The sequence below is a fragment of the Haliotis rubra genome, unplaced genomic scaffold, assembly GCF_003918875.1.
Source record: "Haliotis rubra isolate DU_JTF1 unplaced genomic scaffold, ASM391887v1 Scf4, whole genome shotgun sequence".
Lineage (NCBI taxonomy): Eukaryota > Metazoa > Mollusca > Gastropoda > Lepetellida > Haliotidae > Haliotis > Haliotis rubra.
The window spans coordinates 6699371-6721982 of record NW_025767079.1 but is presented as its reverse complement, the minus strand read 5'-3'; the positions used below and the strand labels follow the sequence as shown (position 1 = coordinate 6721982).

The window sequence follows — 22612 nt, the reverse complement described above, 5'->3', positions numbered from 1 at the left end:
CACGTTGTGAGTGGAATGTTAATTTTCCAAATCCATATACAACCAAATCCATAAATCTGATCCAGAGTGATTAATGTTTCGCGCCAACATTCGCCAAGCTGCCAAGTGGTCAGTCCCTGCTCCCTCGACCGTTACCGACTCGGGGACTGGACAATTGTCCACATTGGCAGAATTTCTTCAACCTAAACAATGGGACAATAAGAAATTGGATGCCCATTAGATGAAATTATTTGAAAATATCCCCGGCTGTCCTTGCCTGATTGTAATAAAGTATCCCAACAGTGTAGACATTTTCGGATTTTCTAATGGGTGGATGGTATGATGACTGATCCAATTTGATTCTATTTCTGTTGGGGTTTTTTCCTCGATGTTAATCATGTCACGTAACACTGTCCTGTTTATTGACCTATGGTATTAAAAACGCTCATTTGATTTATTTGAATCCGTAAACTAAATCAACCTCACCTTGCCATTTCTAGACAAATCTGAAAATGTACTTAGGTAAATAAGTATGTACAGTTTTTAACTTTAGTACACAGCAAATGCTTACATACATTTCTTATGCAACAATGAAGTTACGTTCGTATGCTATAAACAGTATCGACCCTAAGGTTTTTAGGCAATCAAAAATGCACGCAATAAAGCGATTGCTACTACTTTGCTGTAACCCATGTTTGGTGGTATAAACCTGCACATGTTTATTTGTCATCATTCACTTGATGGTGAGTCAGTGAATTTATAACAGGGTATAATTAGGGGTAACAGCACTCAGATTACCCGACAAAGGTGTCTGGAGTAAATACTCAACATTATAAATTAAGGTCAGATGTGGCAAATGTATCACATGTGTTATGCAATATGTGCAGCAAGAGAATTTATCAACAGATTTCATCTTTGTTGGTCAATGTCAAGATGTACATATATGACTTATACTAACAAGTGCACCTGTGTCCCTTTAAATATATGACCCTACTTTATTGTAATAGGACATACACAGAATTGTTACAAGTAGAGATGACACTGTGATTTAACCATGTTCATATTCGTAATATAGAACAAACTTTATGGATAACAACTTCTTTTTATTCGTGAGTGCGACGTTTCGATACAGAGTCTTGTACCGTTGTCAAGCATAAATGCGTCGCACTCACGAATAAAAAGAAGTTGTTATCCATAAAGTTTGTTCTATATCGTACTTCCCAACTTCTAAAATGCAGCTCAAAGAAGTTCATATTCGTAATTACACATGGTGTCAATTCGCCATCAACATTGAAACACATGTAGCTCATCAAAGGCGGAAACACATACATTCCATGTATCTTGTAAACAGCAATTAATCTTAGTCTCAGTCAACAACGTCAAATACATCTAAGAGGGAAAGAATGATTTAATAATTACAGAATGAAAAGAGAAAGAGATTACTTTTGTGAAGAGCATTAAGTGACACTGAAAGTCGTGAAAGTGGCCAAACCGAGTTAATCGAACCCAGATTTATGTTTACTCATAAATTCAACATTCGACATTTGTCATGATGTAAAAGTTACAAGACTGACTGACTGACTGAGTTTGGTTTTACGCGCCTTTTAGCAATATTCCAGAAACATCACGGTGGGGGACACCAGAAATGGGCTTCACACATTGTGCTCATGTGGGGATTCGAACCCGGGTCTTCGGCGTGACGAGCCAATGCTTTAACCATTAGGCTACCCCACCGCCCCTTAAAAGTTACAAGAAGGATGACAGTAAGTATAAACATGAGCGAGACGAGGATGATATGTGGCATTCAGACATTTGACTGATTCATGTTAACGACAAGGACTTATTGCCTGCTTCCAGTGCTGGTTGCTGGAAGCAGGAACAAAACACGTGTCACATTCAAACTATAAGACTAAAACGTCTTCGAAATTTAAATACATTTATACAGTAAAAACTGCGTTATTCCAAAGTGTTTTGATGTTGTTACATCAAGCTAGCGACTAACTGCACAATAACGTGAATAGGTTATTTGCCATACCCAGGACAAACGTCAACAGTGTGATCAGGAAATAGGAGCAAGTGGGTTTGGCAGACACTTTGGTACAAATATAATTTTACGTAATAAAAAATGAGACTGAACTCTAACGGTTCGTTAAAAGAAACGGAAAGGCAACTTGCGGTGTGAACGTGCATATGTTATTTCGTTGTCGGAGCACTGACTGCGTTTGAAAGCAATAAAATGCCCTGAAATATGTTCATATTCTTGAAGCTAATCTCTGGTAAATATTACATGGCTTTTTATCACCAAGGCGTTCACATTCCATGGTATTCCAACTGGCAAATCAAACAACTGAGCAGTACCTATTTAGAGTTACAAATCACACAGAGTTAGCAAGGTCATTTAACATAGCTACCTGTTGGACAACTATCAACAGTGTTGATAAAATATGGCCAATTAGGTTCGGTAGATAGTACACAGATAATGAGGCGGAACTCTCACAGATCCATTAATGATACCGATGAATTGCAATCTAACACAAAAAACAAATAGACATAAAAGAATCAAACCAACGCGGAGTGCAATAAAAACAACAGATCAAATCTAGAAAAGAATTGCATAATTTTTGTCACAAAAATAAAAATGTTGTTTAAGAAACTGTCATCATTTATTTGTGCATTTTTCCTGTTTGTTACACGGGCGCATTGGCAACTAAAGGAACAGCGCGAAAAGCGAGATGCACGTGCGTTAACGGGTTCTCAACAAAGGTTTGAGCTGGCGAGATGACACCTACCCCAGCTGCACAGGCAGTGCGCTGAATGTATTTAGTAATTGCATACTTGGGTCACCCCCTGTCATTTTCATCCTGTAAGAAATCATAGACTTTGTAAATTATAGACTTTCATTACCTCTCACTCTGTCAATCAGCAATAATCACATGTCTCTGACGTCACTAAGGCACGTGCATCTCGCTTTTCGCGCTGTTCGTTTACTTGCCAATGCGCCCATGTAACAAACTTGGAAAACGCACAAATAAATGATGACAGTTTCTTAAACAACTTTTTTTATTTTTGTGACAAAAATTATGCAATTCTTTTCTAGATTTGATCTGTTGTTTTTCTTGCACTCCGCGTTGGTTTGATTCTTTCATGTCTATTTGTTTTTGTGTTAGATTGCAATTCATCGGTATTATTTTGTCTCAAACGGACGGTAAGCGTGACAAACGTTCAAGGGGAGATAATGTGATTTGATTATAGTCTATTGTTCCTCCCATGGGTACGTAAATTGCTTCAGTAAATATCGTCTTTTCTTTAATCTTACAAAAAAGTTACAACCAAAGAGACAAATCGGTGTTTAATTTATACGGAATATATTGGTGTATATTCAGTCAAACAAAGGAACTGTTTAGACCCTGCAGGATATACTTCACAACACGTTGTCAATCATCATAAGGCAACATGTTCATCAAGACCAATAATATGCTTGTAACTTGACCTTTTCAGTTTCGTGCCCTTTGACATACTGTATTTTACAACATTAATCATGATGGAAGTAAGTTTCATTTATTTTTGTTTGTGAACAGGACGTTTGAAGTTATTTCTGAAATACTGAAAAGTTTGTACTGCATCATTTTGCAGGAAAAATAGGTCTGCGACATGCACTTTTTCTTTTTAAATCTTGAAGAATACATAATCAGCTTTCACCAATCCAAATTTCTGCAAGTTGTCATTTATTTGGATTATTGGTTCCAACCTCTTTAAGCAACGTGTTGGCTTCAAATAGTACTCAGTAAGTATCTCTATGAAGTAGTATTGAGGAAGATATAATACCATTTTGCCTTTCATATGTAACTCTAGTACATTAACAAAGCTGTACAGAGCTTTAGACATGTCACATTTACCCACTGACATTCGCCAATATCCACTTCGCATTAACATAAACATCCTGTACTGATTCAGCATGAAACAATAAAGGTTAATTAGGGAGTCCCAGTATTTTAATATAGTCAAAACACTGGACATCACTTCCTGCCCAGGACGTGAGACGTCACAAACTACGAGAAGTAAGTAACACATAGACACATGAAGGCAAACACATAACAAGAAGACGGTGTCTTTACTATGGGACTCTCGGTACGTAGTCATAGTTTTCTTTTTACTTCATCGTTAAATATATATTTTCAATCAAACTATACATTTGTAAAGGCAGAAAGTGTGTCTACCCAGATGTTCAGGTTTCGTTTTAATATTGTGCAATCCATTTTTAGTAGAACGAGGCCCGGCCCGACTTTTCTTGGTCCGAGTTTTAGGCACTCCCAACGAGAAGTTAATGGAATTTCATCGAAGTAACGAGAAAATACTCGAAGCAACGAGCAAATACTGGAAATTTCAAGTTTTTGAAAGGAACTTGAAGCAACGACAAATTAATCTAAGGGACGGAAAAATTATTGAAGAGACGAAAAACTACTTGAAGCAACAAGTAAGAAATTTCAAGTTTTTAAAAGAAACTTGAAGTTACGAGAAAATACTCGAAGCAACGAGAAAATACTCGAAACAACGAGTAAATAATCGAAGCAACGAGAATTGTCGCTGAGCAAATATTATATTCTACAAAACTGGCAGCATTAGGTTTTCATATATGACAACCCAATACACTAGAATATTGATGATAAGTCTTCAAATGACTAGACCAGTTACAATGGTAGACACTTTACCTTTTGATTGCAGTTGTGTGGTCCCGCACTGTACATGTACAGATGGAAGTCTTGTCGCTTGATAATCCTGTCCTTATCAGCAAAGCAAGCATCTACACTGACGTAGCATCTTGTATTGTTGCTGCTGTTTCCTCTGTCAATCTCGACTGTCTGGCTTCTGAAGTGACGAAGCAGCTAAATTAGTAGTTGTAAACACGATGTCATGCAGGATCCCACAGATAAGGCTATGGTAGACGAAGTAAGGTTCAGTTCATTGTCACTCAAATGAAACATGAAACACACAATGCAACAGCACTGGCTTATTGACTAGGAAAAGTCAGGTGTTATTCAGATCAGTTGTAATCATAACTCTTTGTGTTGGGCTCAGAAGACTGGTATGATTCAGTGAAGGCTATACAGAAGTCTGGTGATTGTTATGTTCGTACAGGACCACACACCAACAGTATGCAGTATGTGGAACAGCACGCCATTCGCACGTGACAACTGCACGTGTTTTGCGAACTCAGTACTGTCTTTTCTGCAATAAAAGCTTGTCAAAAGAAATATCGGTAGCGTATCTTGCGATAGTAGTTATTTAACGGGATATACACAGGCAGCCTGTAAAATATTCTGATAGGAATATGCTAGGAATATTCTTGGCGTTGCTATTCAGATAACTATAAATGCAGATAATAAAATATGCATGTCATTTAAAACTATTTGCCATTTCATCGGTACTATTTTGCAGCAAACGGACTATTGTATAAGTCAGATGTTATTCAGGTCAGTTGTAATCATAACTCATTGTGTTGGGCTCAGAAGACTGATATGATTCATAGAAGGCTATACTGAAGTCTGGTGAATTTTATGTTCGTACAGGTGTTTTGATGAGACGCATCATCATGCGGAGTTAGACAATAATGGTAGAGCTCATGTAGTAGTTCCAACGGCATTTGGGGATGATATTCTCAGTATAGCGCATGGTAGTTCGTTTGTTGTCCTCTTGTTTAGACTAGGTAGTACTAACATATCAGTTCGGCCAGGGATAAATCGTAATGTAACGACTTGCTGTGGATTTTGTCATTTCTGTGAGGTGAGTCAGTTGACTTGCTTACAGTGACGTGTATCAATGCCAGGGTTTTTCCCACTGTGTAGGATCACGAAGTATGACGGGGCTACCTACACTTACTCTGATCGAGGGACGGATTTTATGCCTAAATTATTGCAGCAAGGTTCTCATTTGATAAATGTCAGCTCAGACTTAATGCATATCATCCATGAGTTCCATGAGCTTTAGTGCGTTTTCATCAGACTTTTAGAATTATCCTGAGGTGCATTTGTTCTGAGCATAGAAAAGGAGACCAAGTTCTATTAACGTGTCATTTTGGACTATTTCTTGCCAGTAATGTTTAGTGCTGTAAATCTTGTCATGACTGTGAGGTGGCAGGGAAGCCCATTCAAATGTTTACAGTGACGTGTATCAATGCCAGGTTCCCGGAGGTTTTCCCACAGTTTAACCAAAGTATGACACACACCGTCCATTGAGCTCCGGCAGATTGGGGTTGGTCACCAATATTCCGGATTGGTCAAAATCCAACATGGCGGCCACTCGGCGACTACCACCCGTTTTTCCCAGGGAGTTGAGTAAGGTGTTGTTTTTGATGCCAGCTAAGGTTTACATCATTCATTGGAATACTTTTCTATCATACGATTCCATGAACTCCAGCTAGTATGTGCATTATCATAGATAAATTGTCAGGTTTTTCGTGTTGAATTTCAGATTCCCACAAAAATTGGTGTATTATTGCTTCTTTCTTGATAACGAGCGACAGTTGAAACTGTCACCACGCACAATTGTAGGGAAAAAACCCTGCTACATGGGGAATACGGTATCGTTGAGACAAAGTACTTCATTTGGCCGTAGAAATGCGTTTTCCAACGCCTCTCAATGCTAGTAGTGTACGGGTTGGTTTGGCATACACTGCAGGGTTGGTCACTTTTTCTAAACAGTTGGTGTACGGGTTGGTCATAACACTTTTCTAAAGATACTTGTCCTATTTTACTGTGAAGTGTGAATTCAAAGACACATTTGTGATACTGCATAACCCAAAAGTTATCTCAGTTACTTTAAGGAGACTTTCCACAACTTTCGCACGCTCAGAGGCACAGATGTCAGTTTGCTGCCTTGACCATATCTCAAAGTATATAGCCTAAGTGAATTAAAGTGTGAAAATGTTGACATAAAAAAACTTTTGCATATGTTATAGGCATAATTAACATCTTGACAATCTAATGGAAACTAATTGTAAGCATGTCGCATAACTCCTTCGTGACATTTAGAGGAACATACATGCACTCATTTGGCGTCACCCATGGGCAGAAATCACTCGATTCAAATATTACTCTCTGGAATTGCCAGATATTTTTCCATCTTTTTAAATCTGGACATGCGCGACGCTGAGTAAGTGCCTGATCATCTCGATCATCGATCGCATGTACTACAAAGCTTTGACATAAACTACCGTCCAAAAGAAAGTATACCACTAGTTTCGAAATGGAATTCAAAAACAACAAAAATGATTTCAACAAAATATGTTTTATATTTCATTAGAGTATTCATTTCTGCATTATTTGAACATAAACACAAGTCAGAAATTACAATGATAAATAAATGAAGAGGAAACAAACACATGGAGGGCCCAAAATGGATCCTAACAATAAAACTGAACAAACAGAAAGTTTGTCAAAATGCCAGGTACACAATTTAGAGCCATGTACTGCCTCCGTAGCGACTATGTCCTCCTTAAACATTGACACAAGCAACAATACGTCGGCGCATGGATGACGTCAAGCGTCTAATGACGTTGCGTGGAATCTGTTGCCAAGTGTCATTTAGGCACTGTCCCAGCTGTCGCACGTTGACTGGGGTTAGGAGCTAAGCGTTCTCTAATACGTCTGTAGACACGTTGACGGCCATCAGCTGTGAATACGCAGAACCTGCTCTCATCCGAAAAGAGGACACGTGACCAGTCTCGGACTTGCCAACGTCGAACTTGTCTTGCCCACTGGAGCCTGTTACGCCGGTGTTGTTGTGTCAGTACCACCCCACAGTATGGACGTCGTGCTCGAATACCATGTTCACGCAGTCGTCGTCATACTGTATGTCGACTGTCGACTGATACGATGTCCGAGTGCCGTTGTTGCCGTTCCTGTTGCCTGGATGAAGCGGTTCCTGAGGTGCAATCAGGTCCTCGGATGTAGCGGTCCTTCTGGGGTGTGGTCACCCGTGGTCTCCCACTTCTCGGCCTGTCTACTGTGTGCCCTGTCTGGCGGAGACGCTGAAACAACCTGGTGATACATGCCCGGGTGCAGCCAAGGTGCTCGCGATGAGGGCATGTGACGTTCCTTGTTGGGCCATTCCTACAGCTCCCTCTCTCTCTCTGTACTGCTGTCAGGCGTGGCATTTTTCTTGTGTGCTTTTTTATTTTGTGACAATACCTTGTGTCATCAGCTGCTTTTATACAGTTTTTATGCACGTGCATTTTGTGGAGCACGTGCATGTTACTTTTTTCAGAAAATGAGCGCTTGAGCGAGACAGTTCGCGAGACGAGAAATTTGTCATTACACATAATTTGCCATTACCTTGTCACATATTTCTGTACATTTTCCTGGATCTAAGGAAATTGAGATTTTCAACGGCGAACATATTTGGTATACTTCCTTTTGGACAGTAGTATATTTTGGGGACATCATGGAAAGATTCACCCAAGGCCCCCACAGCCATTACACTGCTACAACAGAAAAAAAAGGAAGAACAATTTTCAATGATCTATCATTTATGCTTTCTCAGGATACTTTAAATGTGACAAGACTAGATTCACTGTCACATATCAACGGAAACAACTCTTGTAATAACTTTAAAACAATTTGAAAGTCCTCAAAAATAGCATCTGTGTCTTTGTTTTTATTGTCATTTATCAATCCAAAGAATTTTCTGGGAAAATAATTGTACAAATTTCATTAACAGAACAACAACAAGTCTATTTACACCAATTATTTTTTCTACTAAATTTCACAACCGGTTCCAATGTTCACAGTCCCAATTTTGAGGGATTCAGGAAATATTAATCTACTTTTATTGAATGACAACACATTCAAGTGCTATGACCAAACCGTATGCCGTCAAATGACCAACCCGCCCACTACTTACAAATGAGACGTGACCAAACTGTACACTCAACGGCGAGGGGTGCCTCACAAGACGGACAATTCCAACAATTGAGAGCAAATCTGGTAACTCTGAATATGGCGCACTGATTGGTAAGATATCAAAGAGTATTTCTCAAGCTATAATACACGTTCCTAATAACGATAATCCTACTCTTTGAAAACAGTGTGAACATTAGGAAACTGATTACTTAATAGAGCAATTGTCATTAAACCACATATATTTCAACAATTGATCTGCTTAGTTGTCGATGTCTGAAATTATAAAAATGTTAAAAATGAATATTTATTACATCTTTTGCCCAGTCCAAGGCTCGAAGCGCGATGTGGCCGCCATGTTTGATTTTGACCAATCCGGAATCTCGGTGACCAACCCCAAACTGCCGGAGCTCAGTGGACGGTGTGTGACAGGGATACCTAATGACAATTTTTCTCTGATAAAGGGACGAATCTTATACTAGATTATTTCAACAAGTTATGTTTCTTATTGGAGCAATGTCAGGTCAGATATATTGCACACCATCCAGTTCCATGAACTTTAGTTCGTTTTTCACCAGAGTTTGAAAATTGTCTTAAGGTGCATTTGTTCTGAACATAGAAAAGAGGCCTTGGATGTTGGAATCCCATATTTGCATTTTGCTTCTATGGATGCCGGACAGGAACTACCAGGTTTTTGGATTATGGTCATATTCCCAAAGTCCACTAAAGTTGATAAAAGACAAGTGGTAAAACGGTACTCGGACTTCTAGGAATCGAATTTCCTATAGGGCAAGTATATTGAAAAAGGCTCTGCAAAAGATAAATTAACCGAGCAACTTTTGTTTGCTAATTACTTATAAGGTTCAGACTTTGACAAAAAGGCATGTACAAGACGATTTAAAGCCGGGAACCAAGTCAGCTCATCCAAAAGTGCTCCGAAAAAGACCAACTGCTTTGGGCCTTTCATAGTTAAACCCCAGGACAATAATGCAGGTACACCAGGCCAAGGCAGGGGATTTGAAAGTGTACCAAGTGACACCCAGTTAGTGCAGTCACACACAAAGAACAAACCAAACTTCAAACTCACTGATATCGTTATCTTGTTCCCAGGTAGTGCTTTTACTGCCATCGCCATGGTGTCAGACACAGACATGGGCAATATCAAGCCAGTCAAGCAGCATCGCAACAGCCTCGAGCTCAACCCTCGGAAGGGGAAGGCTTACTCAAGGTAAACATGGACACCATACTGTCACAAGGAGTGATGGGGCCTAGCAACAGCGATGGGGGTAGTACCAGATTCCTCTTACTGAACACATGAAGAAGGAGTGCAACAGTTCCGTGTGATGCCCATCAGTTGAAAGATGTAACGTTTCAGCATTCTGTCATGAATCTCGTGGACATCTCTGACGTCCGGGTGTTCTGGAACGGCTCATTACTCTATGAGAAGTTCTAGATAGACTCCGGACATATTACCTCATGGTGAAGGCAGTCTTGCAATGGTGATTTTCGTACTTCATACTGTCAAATAAGTAAGCTGCGGGACTGACTATGTTTATGGCATGGGTTATCATCAGTATGATGGTGATACAATCATATACACCTTTTGATCCGAAGAATGGATTTGCATCATAGAAACGTTTATAGTTGACAATTTGAATGTTATATGAATCATTCCGTGGTTGAGAAATATGTGGCCGCAAAGTTGGAAAAACTGAATATCTAATAAGCGTCATGTGATACAACCTTTGATTTGGTTTTATGCCAATTTTTGTCAATTCAAACAGACAAATTGGTCTTAGATTTAGACAAATAGTATTCTTTGTATGTTCGAGTCTCATCTCATCTTTATTCTCAAAAACCCACCAACGGTGGTACATGAGACAAATAATTGAATACAATAAATGGCATGCATGATAGCAGGTATGTACATCGACGTTTGTAATACATATACAAACTTAAGATATTCTAATTGAAAAAGCGTAAATGTTACAAATTAGATTTTATTTGGAACTTTTTGGAAACAGTTCTAATATATTTTGCTAAGTTAAGTAAAGTGTTTTGATTTGAGAAGGTTCGCCGTTTTTGCGAGATTGGGCTATTGTAGAAATTGATTTGGGATAAAATTGGAAATGAAGGCTTCACATTTAAAATGATAATGGTACTCATCTGAAACTGCTGGTGAGCTGCAGAGGGGGCAAAGTCGCTCTTCTCTGGGTACTCCACTCCAGCGGCCAGTCTCAACCGGTAGGTTCTGGTTTGATGTTCTGAATGTCAAAAGTTGCTGTGATATAACTTTAGGAAAGTGAAGATATATTTCAAACTCTGGGGAGTGTTTGTACCAACGATGATAAATAGCTTTTGGGCTTGCCATACTGATATACCAAAGTTAGTTTTAAATACTACAAGCTGGCACACATTCGAGAGCTTGCCACCAATTTACAACTCTGTTGAAAATATACCCGTTTAAGCTAATGAGCCTTGTCTTCATATCAGAATGCTAAAACTGGCACTGCAAATTGTTACTAAAACCCAAATCTACTTCTTCCTTTCTTACCTTCAACGCTGTGTTAATCCTCCTCATCAGACGCTGTATGAGAAGGAACTATTTCTGTAATTGCTGGTTTCAAACTGCTTGAATTGCAATGTTCAATGCAACCTGATGTCAAGTTCGATTTTTACCAACTACCTGTCATGTCAACAAGCCATGATCATACAAACATTTACACCGTTTAATAGAAGAAAGGAGATACAGTTTCAGCAGCAGCTGTTCCCCCTTATCATACTTTGTCATTTCAGTTAACTTGTTGCCGTTCCAGATTCATTATTTTTCGAGATTGTTTAGCATGCCTTCCGGCTATTAGGAACCGTAAAATTGACCATCCTTATATAACTGTAATTTTGAAATGGTGTTTGAATTTGTCCGTATGGACATCCTCTTTTGCTGGCTTTCCAGTGGGAAATTCTTGATGGAAAATTCTAGCACGTTTGAAAGATGTTGTTTTGGGATATGTTAGCAATTCGTGACAGAAAAGTGCAATTACCAAATACTTAATGGTCTTAATTGGGTATTACGCCTTTACTGATCTGAGTCGTGAGGACAAATTAATTATGATTAGCAGGTGTTCCACTTGACACTGTCATTATACCAGTTGTATGTATTGAAGACAGAGAATCGCCTAAATGTATGCCTTTTTCATAGCCATCTGACTGGCAACCACGTCTTAGTAATGTGTGGATATGCACAGTTACTTCATTGTTCTTTACTGTTCAAACCATTTCTGAACTTTCAATGAAGTTTCTAAGCACTTCGGTTTAGTGCACTGGAAAGAAATTAACGTTGTGATGAAGATTAGAGTTTATTGTTTTAGTGATCTTTGTCAGCACTTTTATTCTATGATCTTTTCCATAGAAAACTGTATTTGCTTTCAAGAAGCGGATAGCTACATTGTTGCTGATTCAGCATTACTCACCTATCTATTCACAAAATTTATAGCATAGGTATTTGTTTGTAATCTTCCAGGACCATGCTGTGGTTTTCTGACTTGAATGTTTGTTGTTTGGTGCCTCGTTGTTACCTGGCTTGTATCCCTTACAAGTTAGATAGTGTATGCACTATCGATAAAGCCAACAAAAAAGAAACTTTCAAACAGTCTGATAATTGTTTTTATATGCGTACCAGCAAGTTATTTACATAATTTGAGCAGATCACTACAAATGTTAATTTACTGACTGAAAACGCCTGCTGTTGACAATGATTACAAATCAAGTGTTTAATATTTGACCATTTATCGTTATGATCGCCATATGACAATATTATGTATTTGTTTGTCACTACCAATGTCGCTTGTACTGTACACACGCCGGACCTAGGTGTCATGTTCTGACTTGAGGAACGTGTTACTGCTCCTTTGTTCCTCCCCTTCATTCTTCTCTGGTTTACTGTTATCAACCAATCCCATAATTGTCTTCACCTTTGACTGGCAAATACTTCCTCCTTCTTCAGTACCACCACATGATTTTGCATAGGTACAATATTCGTCCATTTCTGCGATGTCTCCCTTCGAAATGTCATTCATTGTCAGAGTAATATCGTTCAGAGGAAGACTTCCTTCAACCTCTTCATTCACGCCCTCTCTTGTATATTTCTTCATTGTGTCCTCTAATGCCGTTTTGCTCGTCTCTTCAAGACCAAAGCATGACAATGCCGTAAAAGACATCAAGATTCCCATGGCGAGGAAAGGTGGCATCAGATCGTCCTTGGAACCCTGGCAGAGGAATAACAATTTGCTAAAGAGGTTACAGGCTTTACACTGCTAATAGTAATAGTGCAGTTAGTAAGAGGCAGGGAAAAACAAGATTTGTATTCATGAAGAGGATGATTTGAGGAATCTAATGAAATAGAATACTTGAAAGTATATCCGCAGTTTCTAGTCATATTTTCCAAATTAAGCTATCAACTCTTCTTTCATTTTATCATCATCCACTCAACTTATAGTTAAGCCTTCCAAAAAGGTATTTAAAAACTGTAGTTCCCTAACGTGTCAAGGATAGAACGTTTTCTGTTTGTAGGGTGGTTGCATATAAAGACTTCATTTTTATTACCAAAGACACCAACTGAGCTCCCACGATCCCTCCAAATCTTGCAGCTGTGTTTTGAGCAGCATATGCCAAGTTCCTGGAACAGGTCAGACAGTCTCCAAATATTCAAGTGATTTACAATGAAAAAAACCACTAGTCCTCAACTGTAAACTGCTTTGCAAAGAATAATATCAACAAGTATATCTACTATCACTTTCATTAATATAAGACACAACAGACTAAGGGGCAAATGAAAGTACAAAGAGTGTGTTTTTTATGTCAGCGAAAATTAAAAGGATGTGATTAAGTCTATTTCAACATTATTGATTTCTGCAACAGTTTGTAAATAGAATTCAGTGAATTGGTAAATTTGTGCCAAAAATCTCTATATATTGGTTTCAAAAGATAAGATGTCAAAGATATACTATTGTAGCAGTTGTGTATTATACTGCAACTGTCTTTAAAAGCATTTATTGAGTGCTTAGTGCCAGTACAGTTACTACTAGTTCGATATAATACTGCTTACGTTTGATGTTTTAACTGAAAATCAACAACCAAGGGGAATTTACATTTACCAGATTTTTTAGATGTAGCATTTTTGTCATTTTAAGTTTGACCAAATTTGACTACAATCGTCAGCTGCTGAAGGGTTGATATAAATCCGTCTAGTGTCCAAGCAGGTAGCAAAGGTACTGTAAGTTCCCATGGTCCCTAGTATTGTGGTCAGCCTTCAGCTACTGGTGATCTATAGCCCATTTTTATATTGTACCGTTGTCTACAGTGATATATATTTATGATAGCGTACTATTTTTAAATTAAGAACTGTGATACTCCAGTAGTTATACTGTGACAGGTTTTTACGTTCAAAATTTGTTCATTTTAATATTGCTATAAATGAAACTGTTCTCGTCACGATTGTTCTTTGTACTCTGTCCATTCACTTTATACTCTGTCCATTACCAATGAGGTGTTGTGTGGTCCTGTGCAAAGAGATCTGGTCGCAAATCAGGTGAAGTTAATTATTATTATTTACAGCTTAAGATGAAAAATGCATCAGAGAGGGTTCGGGTGATCCTCGCCTAGTCAGGCTCGTAAGGCTCATTATCAGCTCAGAACCCTTGCCCCCTCTACACGCAGCACAGACAGAGAATGGAACTTCCAGGGGCGGGGCTATCACTGTAAAAAATAGCCCGGACTTATACGTGATTGTTGCTGAAAGGTTGGGCAAGCCCTCAATACTATCTAACATAAAGCTTTGCAACCTATTGGGTTTACACGACAAAATTGGCTTGCTACGCGCCTGACTTCTCCCAGGAAACGCTGCCTCGTCGAATCCACCAAGAACGTTCCGGAAAATATGAAGACTCCCCAATACTGCAGCCTTCTGCATTACCCAGAGTGACAGAAGGGCTGTGCTCCCGGTGGAGAACCCGGATACTCTCTTGATCTGCGCCAAGAGATCAGAAGGTACCAAACCAAGGGCACTGAGAACAATGGGTAGTCTGATGACAGGGTGCTTTTCTGAATCTTGCCAATTACGTTGCTGTCAAAAGGGACAGAAAATTCAATAATATAAATAAATTCATTGGCGTTTGTTGGCTGGAATTCTTCTGAAGCTGTATATGGGCCTGTTCCAAAGAAACTTAAAAGCATCATTTTCCATGACGCCCTGGACATGTTCAGGGTCGTACCATGGATGGACCTCGGAGTCAAAGCCACAGGCGTGGCGAAGACGACAGCAGAAGCAACGAGCCATGCCATCATGTCTTTTAAGATATGCTGTTTGTGCCAAGGAAGGGCATCCACTGACAAGGTGTTGGACAGTCTGTAAATTCATTGCAAAGACGACATCTCATGCACATTTTTCCTTTTAGAATCACATTTAGGCGATTGTTAGTGGGAAGTGACTGGTCTTGGGCAGCAAAAAGGAAGCCCTCCATTTCACATTTAAGACCGACTTCAGTCCAGTGTTAGTCCAATCAAGTACCCCAAAGGAATAGGAAAGGATTGGCACAGCAAAGGGTATTGGTGGCCTTGACCTTGTTTCTAGCATTTAGCTCTCAGCTCCAGATTATCTTTAAGCGACTTTTATACTTGGCCCAAAGTTTGTCTTGAATCTGAGCATTCTGGAGCTTGTCTCGAACTTGCATTCCAAGGTAGGTGTAGGCCTGGTCTTCCACAAGATGCTCAATACCTCTTCCCCCAACCCCCAGACCCCCTGTAACTTGACCGAACTATCATTAATTTCCTTGCCACGTTTTAAATGAAGAGTATTACACTTGTCGCGTCCAAATGTCCAAGCACTACAATCTACACTCAGTATGGCTATTCGAATCACCTGATCACGGTTGGGAACTGTTCACTTGTCATCGCAGCAGTCAATACCCATGCACTGATGGTAGATAATTTGGCGGAGATTGCAAATCCATTTTCTAACGGTACTTTGATGTGTGCAGGAGCTGTAAAAAAGTACAGTGCGTGTATTTACAAGAAATGGTGAATGATATTATGAAGATGCCCATCATGTCTGTTTGAAGCACCGCCATTTACACATTCCTGAGACAAACAACACCATTGTCATTAATGCTGTAACATGCCTCTTCCCTTCGTTGTACATGTTTACAATCCATGTCCTGCTGGGGAGAATGATCCCATATCTGCTGTATTTCCAACATGTTCTAGTTTCACATCAGATTTACCAACTGTCACCAAGCAGAATCGACACAGACAAGCATACTCACCCAGCTTTGTTACTATGGCAACACCAAAACAGGCAACAGCTGAGAACATGAGCAGTATAGCGCACGCCCAACGCCGACTGAACCTGTGTGATCATAAGACCCGAGTTTTAACAGTAAACATGTGCATGTGAGAAGGCGGGTGGACTCACGTTATTGGCAGTCCAATTTGTCTGTTTACAGACAGTGTAATATGAATACCATTTTGACACTCATAGCTAACCATAAAACGTGTATATCAATTTGTTATAAACGTATAAAACGAATTAACATATAAGTCAAATGGAGCCCAACTTACGAATCCTTTTCCATAAACACACAAAATGTAGAGAGTAACACAAGAACTAAACGATGGAATAGATGTGGATTTTCATCAAATTTTATGTTACAGATTGTGTTATGTTAAACTGTGAAATGGCATTTCTAAGGGCCTGTGTTATAACATCGGCTTTAGTTGGGAGTAGTACCAGCAGACACACATACACAGTACGTTCACGTTTATGCTGAATGGCTCTTAAAGTTGCATAAATCCTTACACTGACACCATGAAGAGTTCCACGAAAGACATCGGAACCTCAAGTAGTCCCATGATCAACAGGTTGAGATAGAAATCGCCTGACAGGTTCTTTATACCAAATGTTATGGCATAGTACACAATGGATATAGACATCCTGAAACAACATGCAGATACGTGGCATGGTGATGCTCATGACAACACTGGTGATAATTAATGCAGGTGAGACGTTGGATCTTTAGTAATAATGTTGATGCTAAGAAAATGCAGCTGCTAAAGATCATGATGAGTGAGTGAGTGAGGTTAGTTTGACGCCGCACTCTGCAATATTCCAGCTATATGGCGACTCTCTGTAAATAATCGAGTCTGGACCAGACAATCCAGTGATCAACAGCATGAGCATCGATCTGCACAATTGGGAACCGATGGCATGTGTTAACCAAGTCAGCGAACCTGACCACCCGATCCCGTTAGTCGCCTCTTACGACAAGCATGGGTTACTGAAGATCAATATTCTAACCCGGACCTTCACTGGTCGATGATGATGATGATGATGATGATGATGATGATGATGATGATGATGATGATGATCCCGAAGATGGACCTTGCTCTATCGTTCACAATTTAAGTGAGATTTTCTTCTTCAATGCAGATATCCGTTTAACCCTTACCTTGTATGCTTATGAATATTACTATTCATGCGCACATGGGTCATAGAGTCACGGGCATATTGCCGTTTGGTGTACATGTTACTAATATTAATCTAAGGTCTTCCCTTGCTGCCAGTCATCAGTAATAGTCATGTAATTAAAAATAAATATTCAAAGATTTACAGGATTTATGTTCAAAGTTCAAAGCCCAGTACTGAGAATATCGACCCTCGGGTCCTCCAAGGTGGTGAGGGGAATAATGTCCATCAGAGACATGCTCTGACCCTGGGTATAGGGCAAGGAGGGGAACAGGCCAAACCAAATATATGGCCCATCAAACAATCCCATTTAGCCAGGGGAATGACACACGTGAAACTCCATCTATCCAAGGGACAGTTATATCCAGGTCCCGTCGCCCTCAGCCTGCACGAGATGACAGTTTGAGGGACCGGGCATTGAAATGCAGGGACATCTCAGATAAAGAGTCAGAGGAGGAGGAGGCACATCTGCACAAGCGGAATGTAAGTGACTCCGTTGGACTTCCGACTTCAAGCACCCCTGTTGGACCTAGAGAGAAGATGTATCAAGAAGATGGGACAGAATATGGTTTGTCCAAATATGCAGAGGGGTACCCTAGAGTTATTTATACCCAAAGTGATTACCCTGTATATGGAGATACCAGTGCCCATTCTTATGGCAGCCATCAACGCTCCCGATCAGATAGGTCTAAGATGTATGGAGACTATATTCAACACGATCCAAGGGAGCATTATTCCGTAGAAGGCCCTAACCAATGCTACACATCCTGTGGCCCGCATACCAACCAGTTGCGGGGAACTCCAGCCACTCCAGGATCATTCTGGATATTTTAAAGATGATCCCGCACATGCCCCCAGAGATAGGCAAAGGGTGTGTAAACCTCTTCCTAATCAGAGGGTAAAAAGGATACAGAGAGCTCCTCATCGTTGTTGATCTGGCTTGGCTTGCAGGTACTGGATAAAGCTGCAGCGCCCGCATGGGTACAATGTGTGCAGCTCATTTCTGGTGTCCCCCGCCACGATATTGCTGGAATATTGCTAAAAGCAGCGTAAAACCGTACTCACTCACTCACCCTACATGTTCTTAAAAGAAACAATCTTTTTAACCATGACGTCAGTCACAAACAGTTTGAACACAGCATCATCATAGATGATATGATCCGCATTGACCACCCGTTGCAATGGATCTCGTAGGATGTTTCAGGTAGGTGTTTTGACTGGTGGCAATGGAGTGATGGACATCTACTGCCATCTTTTCCACCCATAAACCTTTGTCCAGGTTCATGATTATCAGCAGTGTTTTCCTGCACTGTATCACTGGAAGTGGGCGGCACAAAAATCCTGTCTGATCAATTGTCTTCTGTGAAAAGTGGTTCTGCTTCATCATTGGCCTCATAGTTGCTTAAACTGGCCAAAATCTCATTCAAACCTTCGTGGCTCTTCCTTCGCTTACTCATTTTGATGTAACAAAAACCTACTACAGTCCACTAAATGCCTGGACTTTTCGGATGTAGACAACAAAACTTTCAGCAATGTCTCCGGGCCTGCCAGGCCCATGCATGCACTTACCGTGGGTAAAAACTTGATACTGACCGACAAACATTAATTAGTAATTAAGTGTTGATGAAGACGTTTTTGAGACAAGTTTAAACAGAACTTGAGGAATACATAAATTTCAGCTGAAAGTTCTAATTCGTTTCTAGGACATAGGTGCTGAAACAGGCCCCCGGGACACAAGGTACGGGTAAAGTAATTGCAAAGTATGTACCAAAGAAAGCTTGTTATCAGAGTTTTTGACCTCAGTGTCCTGGTTGTGACCAGATCTATATAGGAGTAGGATTTAGCTTTTTTCCTCTCCGCCCTCTCCTCCTCGGCGATCAGCTCCAAGATGGACATGTTTGGAACAGGCTTCTTGTTGAATTTAGCAATCCTGGTGACAGTGCGCCTCGCCTCTTCAAGATGTCCTTTTGCAACTAGCCAGCGGAGTGACTCTGGCATCACACTAGAATTAAATGTTGAATGCCATTTTGAATTGTTACACCAAATAGCAAATTACACTCACATACTGACTTGAACATTCTCGATATTGAACTTACAACACAAATACTGTCGACACCCATGCGCATGTTCCTTGTTGAAAATGATACAGATGCCCGATTTGAGAAAGAGAATGGTACAAAAGATGTTGCCTTAGGTTATTTCATGCTTAGTGTGCTAAAGGTGTTAATTAGATTTCAAAATCAGGAGTCGTTTTGCATTTTTCAGTTAATATGTTTCACAAATATCTTAATGTAAGGCAGGAATATGTGTAAACATTTTTGGCTTTTTGAAAAATGTATTCGTGTGGTGGGTGAACTGGCTAAAGCGCCAGGCTAGTGATCCAGCGAACTTGTGACGGGATCGAGCCCACCTGTGACCGGGTGTAAAAACCTTGGAGTCAACTTTGTGTGCAGACTCTTTCAGTGTTTTCACAACCCCTAGTGTACAGTACACAACCCTGTGCACTTAAAAGAACCGCTGGTATATGACCAGATGTTGGGCACATGAATACGTGCAAATTCACTTACAACCAAGTCAGCAGCAAGGGAATGTTGATTGCAACGATAGTTACATGCAGCCATTTCCAGTTCCGGATGAACCAACATAAAATAGCAAATAGCACCACACCGAGGGACCAGGATGGAATCGCAGTACACGCCCCTCGCCATTTCTTTCCCACAAATTCCAATCGGTACAAAAAGCTGCAGGACAATGTCATGCCTATTCCCAGGCCGATGAGTACTCGGAACACAGCAAACATGATCCATGACAAAGAGAATGAAGCTATGAGGTTGCTGATGGTGCTCAAGAGCAGTCCACCGTAGACAACCTTCTTCCGTCCGTATCTGTCTGAACAGTAGCCTGCAATTATGCTGCCGAAAAGAACACCCACCATTTGTATGGAAATGATGGTGTTACTGACCCACGTCTTGCTGCACACGAGGTTCCACTGAAATAGTCAGAACTTGTATAAACAGGCAAAATATAAGATGGATGGATGGATGGATGGATAGATAGATCAAAACGAAGGAAAACGACTGAACCCCACCAATCATGATATTCTAATACTACATCGATATTATTTAAGTGAGTGACTGAGTTCAACTTATAAGGTATATCACTGCAGGTCAGTTTTTTTGTTTTGTTTGTTTGTTCTTCAACGCCGCACTCAGCTGTATTTCAACTATTTTGCTGTGATAACCAACATGAGCATCGAGCTATGATGACATGTGTCAACCAAGTCAGCGAGTCTGACCACCGATCCCTTTAGTTGCCTCTTACGACAAGCATGGGTTGCCGAAGACCAGTTCTAACCCGGATCTTCACGGATGTAAGTCGTTTGAAGCAGTTTACGAAACCCTGAAACCAACGAGAACGAAATGATGCCAACATGCCAAGACTACTTATCCGACCTGATCGAAGATTCACTTAAGATTAGCCGAATTCAACCAAGGCAAACCGTCGCTGTCTAACAGCTACGGCTCACCGAACGGATCACCCATGCCTCTTATTATGTTGGATGCATTTTCATAAACCTTTAGCCATACAGGGATTTCTTAATATCGACTATGACACAATATGACTTACCTCAGATACAATGGTTACCGTTTCGGGCTCAAATATTCTCTGACAAGTCCCATTCCACTGACAATTTTGGTAGCTGTTATTTGTAAAAATGGCGGTCTCATCCTGACCACGTGACTCGCACCACCAATCGGGTTCAACACCTGCAAAAGCCATCATCATCATAGGTGGGACGCTAAGTGCTTTGAGCAACACTAGAATACAGTGGATGCATCTCTGGTAGGGACCGAAAGTGCCCAGCTCTTCGATGAGACTCTCAAGATGCATCGTAAAAGACGGAGGAAAAGCAGTGCGGCAGATTGGTGGTACGGTTCTTCTTTAGCTGACCCTGAAATACATAAGTGTGTTGAACAGATATGTCATAATCCCTAAATGATAGTGAGTCAAGAACACATGTTGACTATGACGTCGGAATCAGGAATATTAGTCTTACCATACTGGTATTGTTAGCAGTATATTGAACAGTTGTCAGCATTAGCAGTATGTCTTGGAATTGAAGGTAGAACATTAGTATAATTATGTAATAGTTGTCAGCATTAGTAGTATGTCTTGGAATTGAAGGTAGAACATTAGTATATGTAATAGTTGTCAGCATTAGTAGCATGTCTTAGTATTGAAGGTAGAACATTAGTATATGTAATAGTTGTCAGCATTAGTAGCATGTCTTGGAATTGAAGGTAGAACATTAGTATAATTATGTAATAGTTGTCAGCATTAGTAGTATGTCTTAGTATTGAAGGTAGAACATTAATATATGTAATAGGTGTCAGCATTAGTAGTATGTCTTAGTATTGGAGGTAGAACATTAGTATATGTAATAGTTGTCAGCATCAGTAGCCTGTCTTAGTATTGGAGGTAGAATATTAGTATATGTAATAGTTGTCAGCATCAGTAGCCTGTCTTAGTATTGGAGGTAGAACATTAGTATATGTAATAGTTGTCAGCATCAGTAGCCTGTCTTAGTATTGAAGGTAGAATATTAGTATATGTAATAGTTGTCAGCATTAGTAGTATGTCTTAGTATTGGAGGTAGAACATTAGTATATGTAATAGTTGTCAGTATCAGTAGCCTGTATTAGTATTGGAGGTAGAATATTAGTATAGGTAATAGGTCTCAGCATTAGTAGCATGTTTTAGTATTGGAGGTAGAATATTAGTATAGGTAATAGGTGTCAGCATTAGTAGCATGTCTTAGTATTGGAGGTAGAACATTAGTATATGTAATAGGTGTCAGCATTAGTAGTATGTCTTAGTATTGGAGGTAGAACATTAGTATATGTAATAGGTGTCAGCATTAGTAGTATGTCTTAGTATTGAAGTCAGCATTAGAACATTAGTATATGTCAATTAGCATGTCAGCATTAGTAGTAATAATGTCTTAGTATTGTAGGTATGAAGTTGTCAGCATTATTGAAGGTAGAACATTAGTATATGTAATAGTTGTCAGCATTAGTAGTATGTCTTAGTATTGGAGGTAGAATATTAGAAGCATGTCTTAGTATAGAACATTAGTATACGTAATAGTTGTCAGCATTAGTAGCATTGGAGGTAGAACATTAGTATACGTAATAAGTGTCAGCATTAGTAGCATGTCTTA

At 39.8% G+C, this 22612-nt stretch overlaps 1 protein-coding gene and 1 long non-coding RNA gene across 2 annotated transcripts; both read right to left on the bottom strand.

Annotated features, from left to right (window-relative positions):
* Positions 1-4093: 4093 nt before the first annotated feature.
* LOC124287299 lies at positions 4094-4284 on the bottom strand. The gene is made up of 2 exons (XR_006901246.1): positions 4248-4284; positions 4094-4163 (listed from the first exon to the last, which is right to left on the bottom strand). It is a non-coding gene; the product is annotated as an uncharacterized LOC124287299 (long non-coding RNA).
* An 8455-nt stretch (positions 4285-12739) lies between these two features.
* On the bottom strand, positions 12740-21326 carry LOC124287152 (solute carrier family 22 member 5-like). The gene is made up of 8 exons (XM_046723635.1): positions 21019-21326; positions 19959-20380; positions 19160-19393; positions 16726-16860; positions 16193-16275; positions 15790-15910; positions 13476-13548; positions 12740-13138 (listed from the first exon to the last, which is right to left on the bottom strand). Exons 1-8 carry the CDS (start codon positions 21280-21282, stop codon positions 12740-12742), a joined length of 1731 nt encoding a protein of 576 aa, XP_046579591.1. The 5' UTR covers positions 21283-21326.
* Positions 21327-22612: the final 1286 nt, after the last annotated feature.

Bases quoted from the DNA above. Each gene is read 5' to 3' on its own strand.
- LOC124287152 (XM_046723635.1), bottom strand. From the start codon at position 21,282: ATGCATCTTGAGAGTCTCATCGAAGAGCTGGGCACTTTCGGTCCCTAC. The intron at 20,381-21,018 runs GTAAGTCATATT...TGACTATTTCAG, and splicing joins CGGTAACCATTGTATCTGAG to TGGAACCTCGTGTGCAGCAA. The intron at 16,861-19,159 runs GTACATACTTTG...ATGTTGTTTCAG, and splicing joins CTGATAACAAGCTTTCTTTG to GATGTCTATATCCATTGTGT.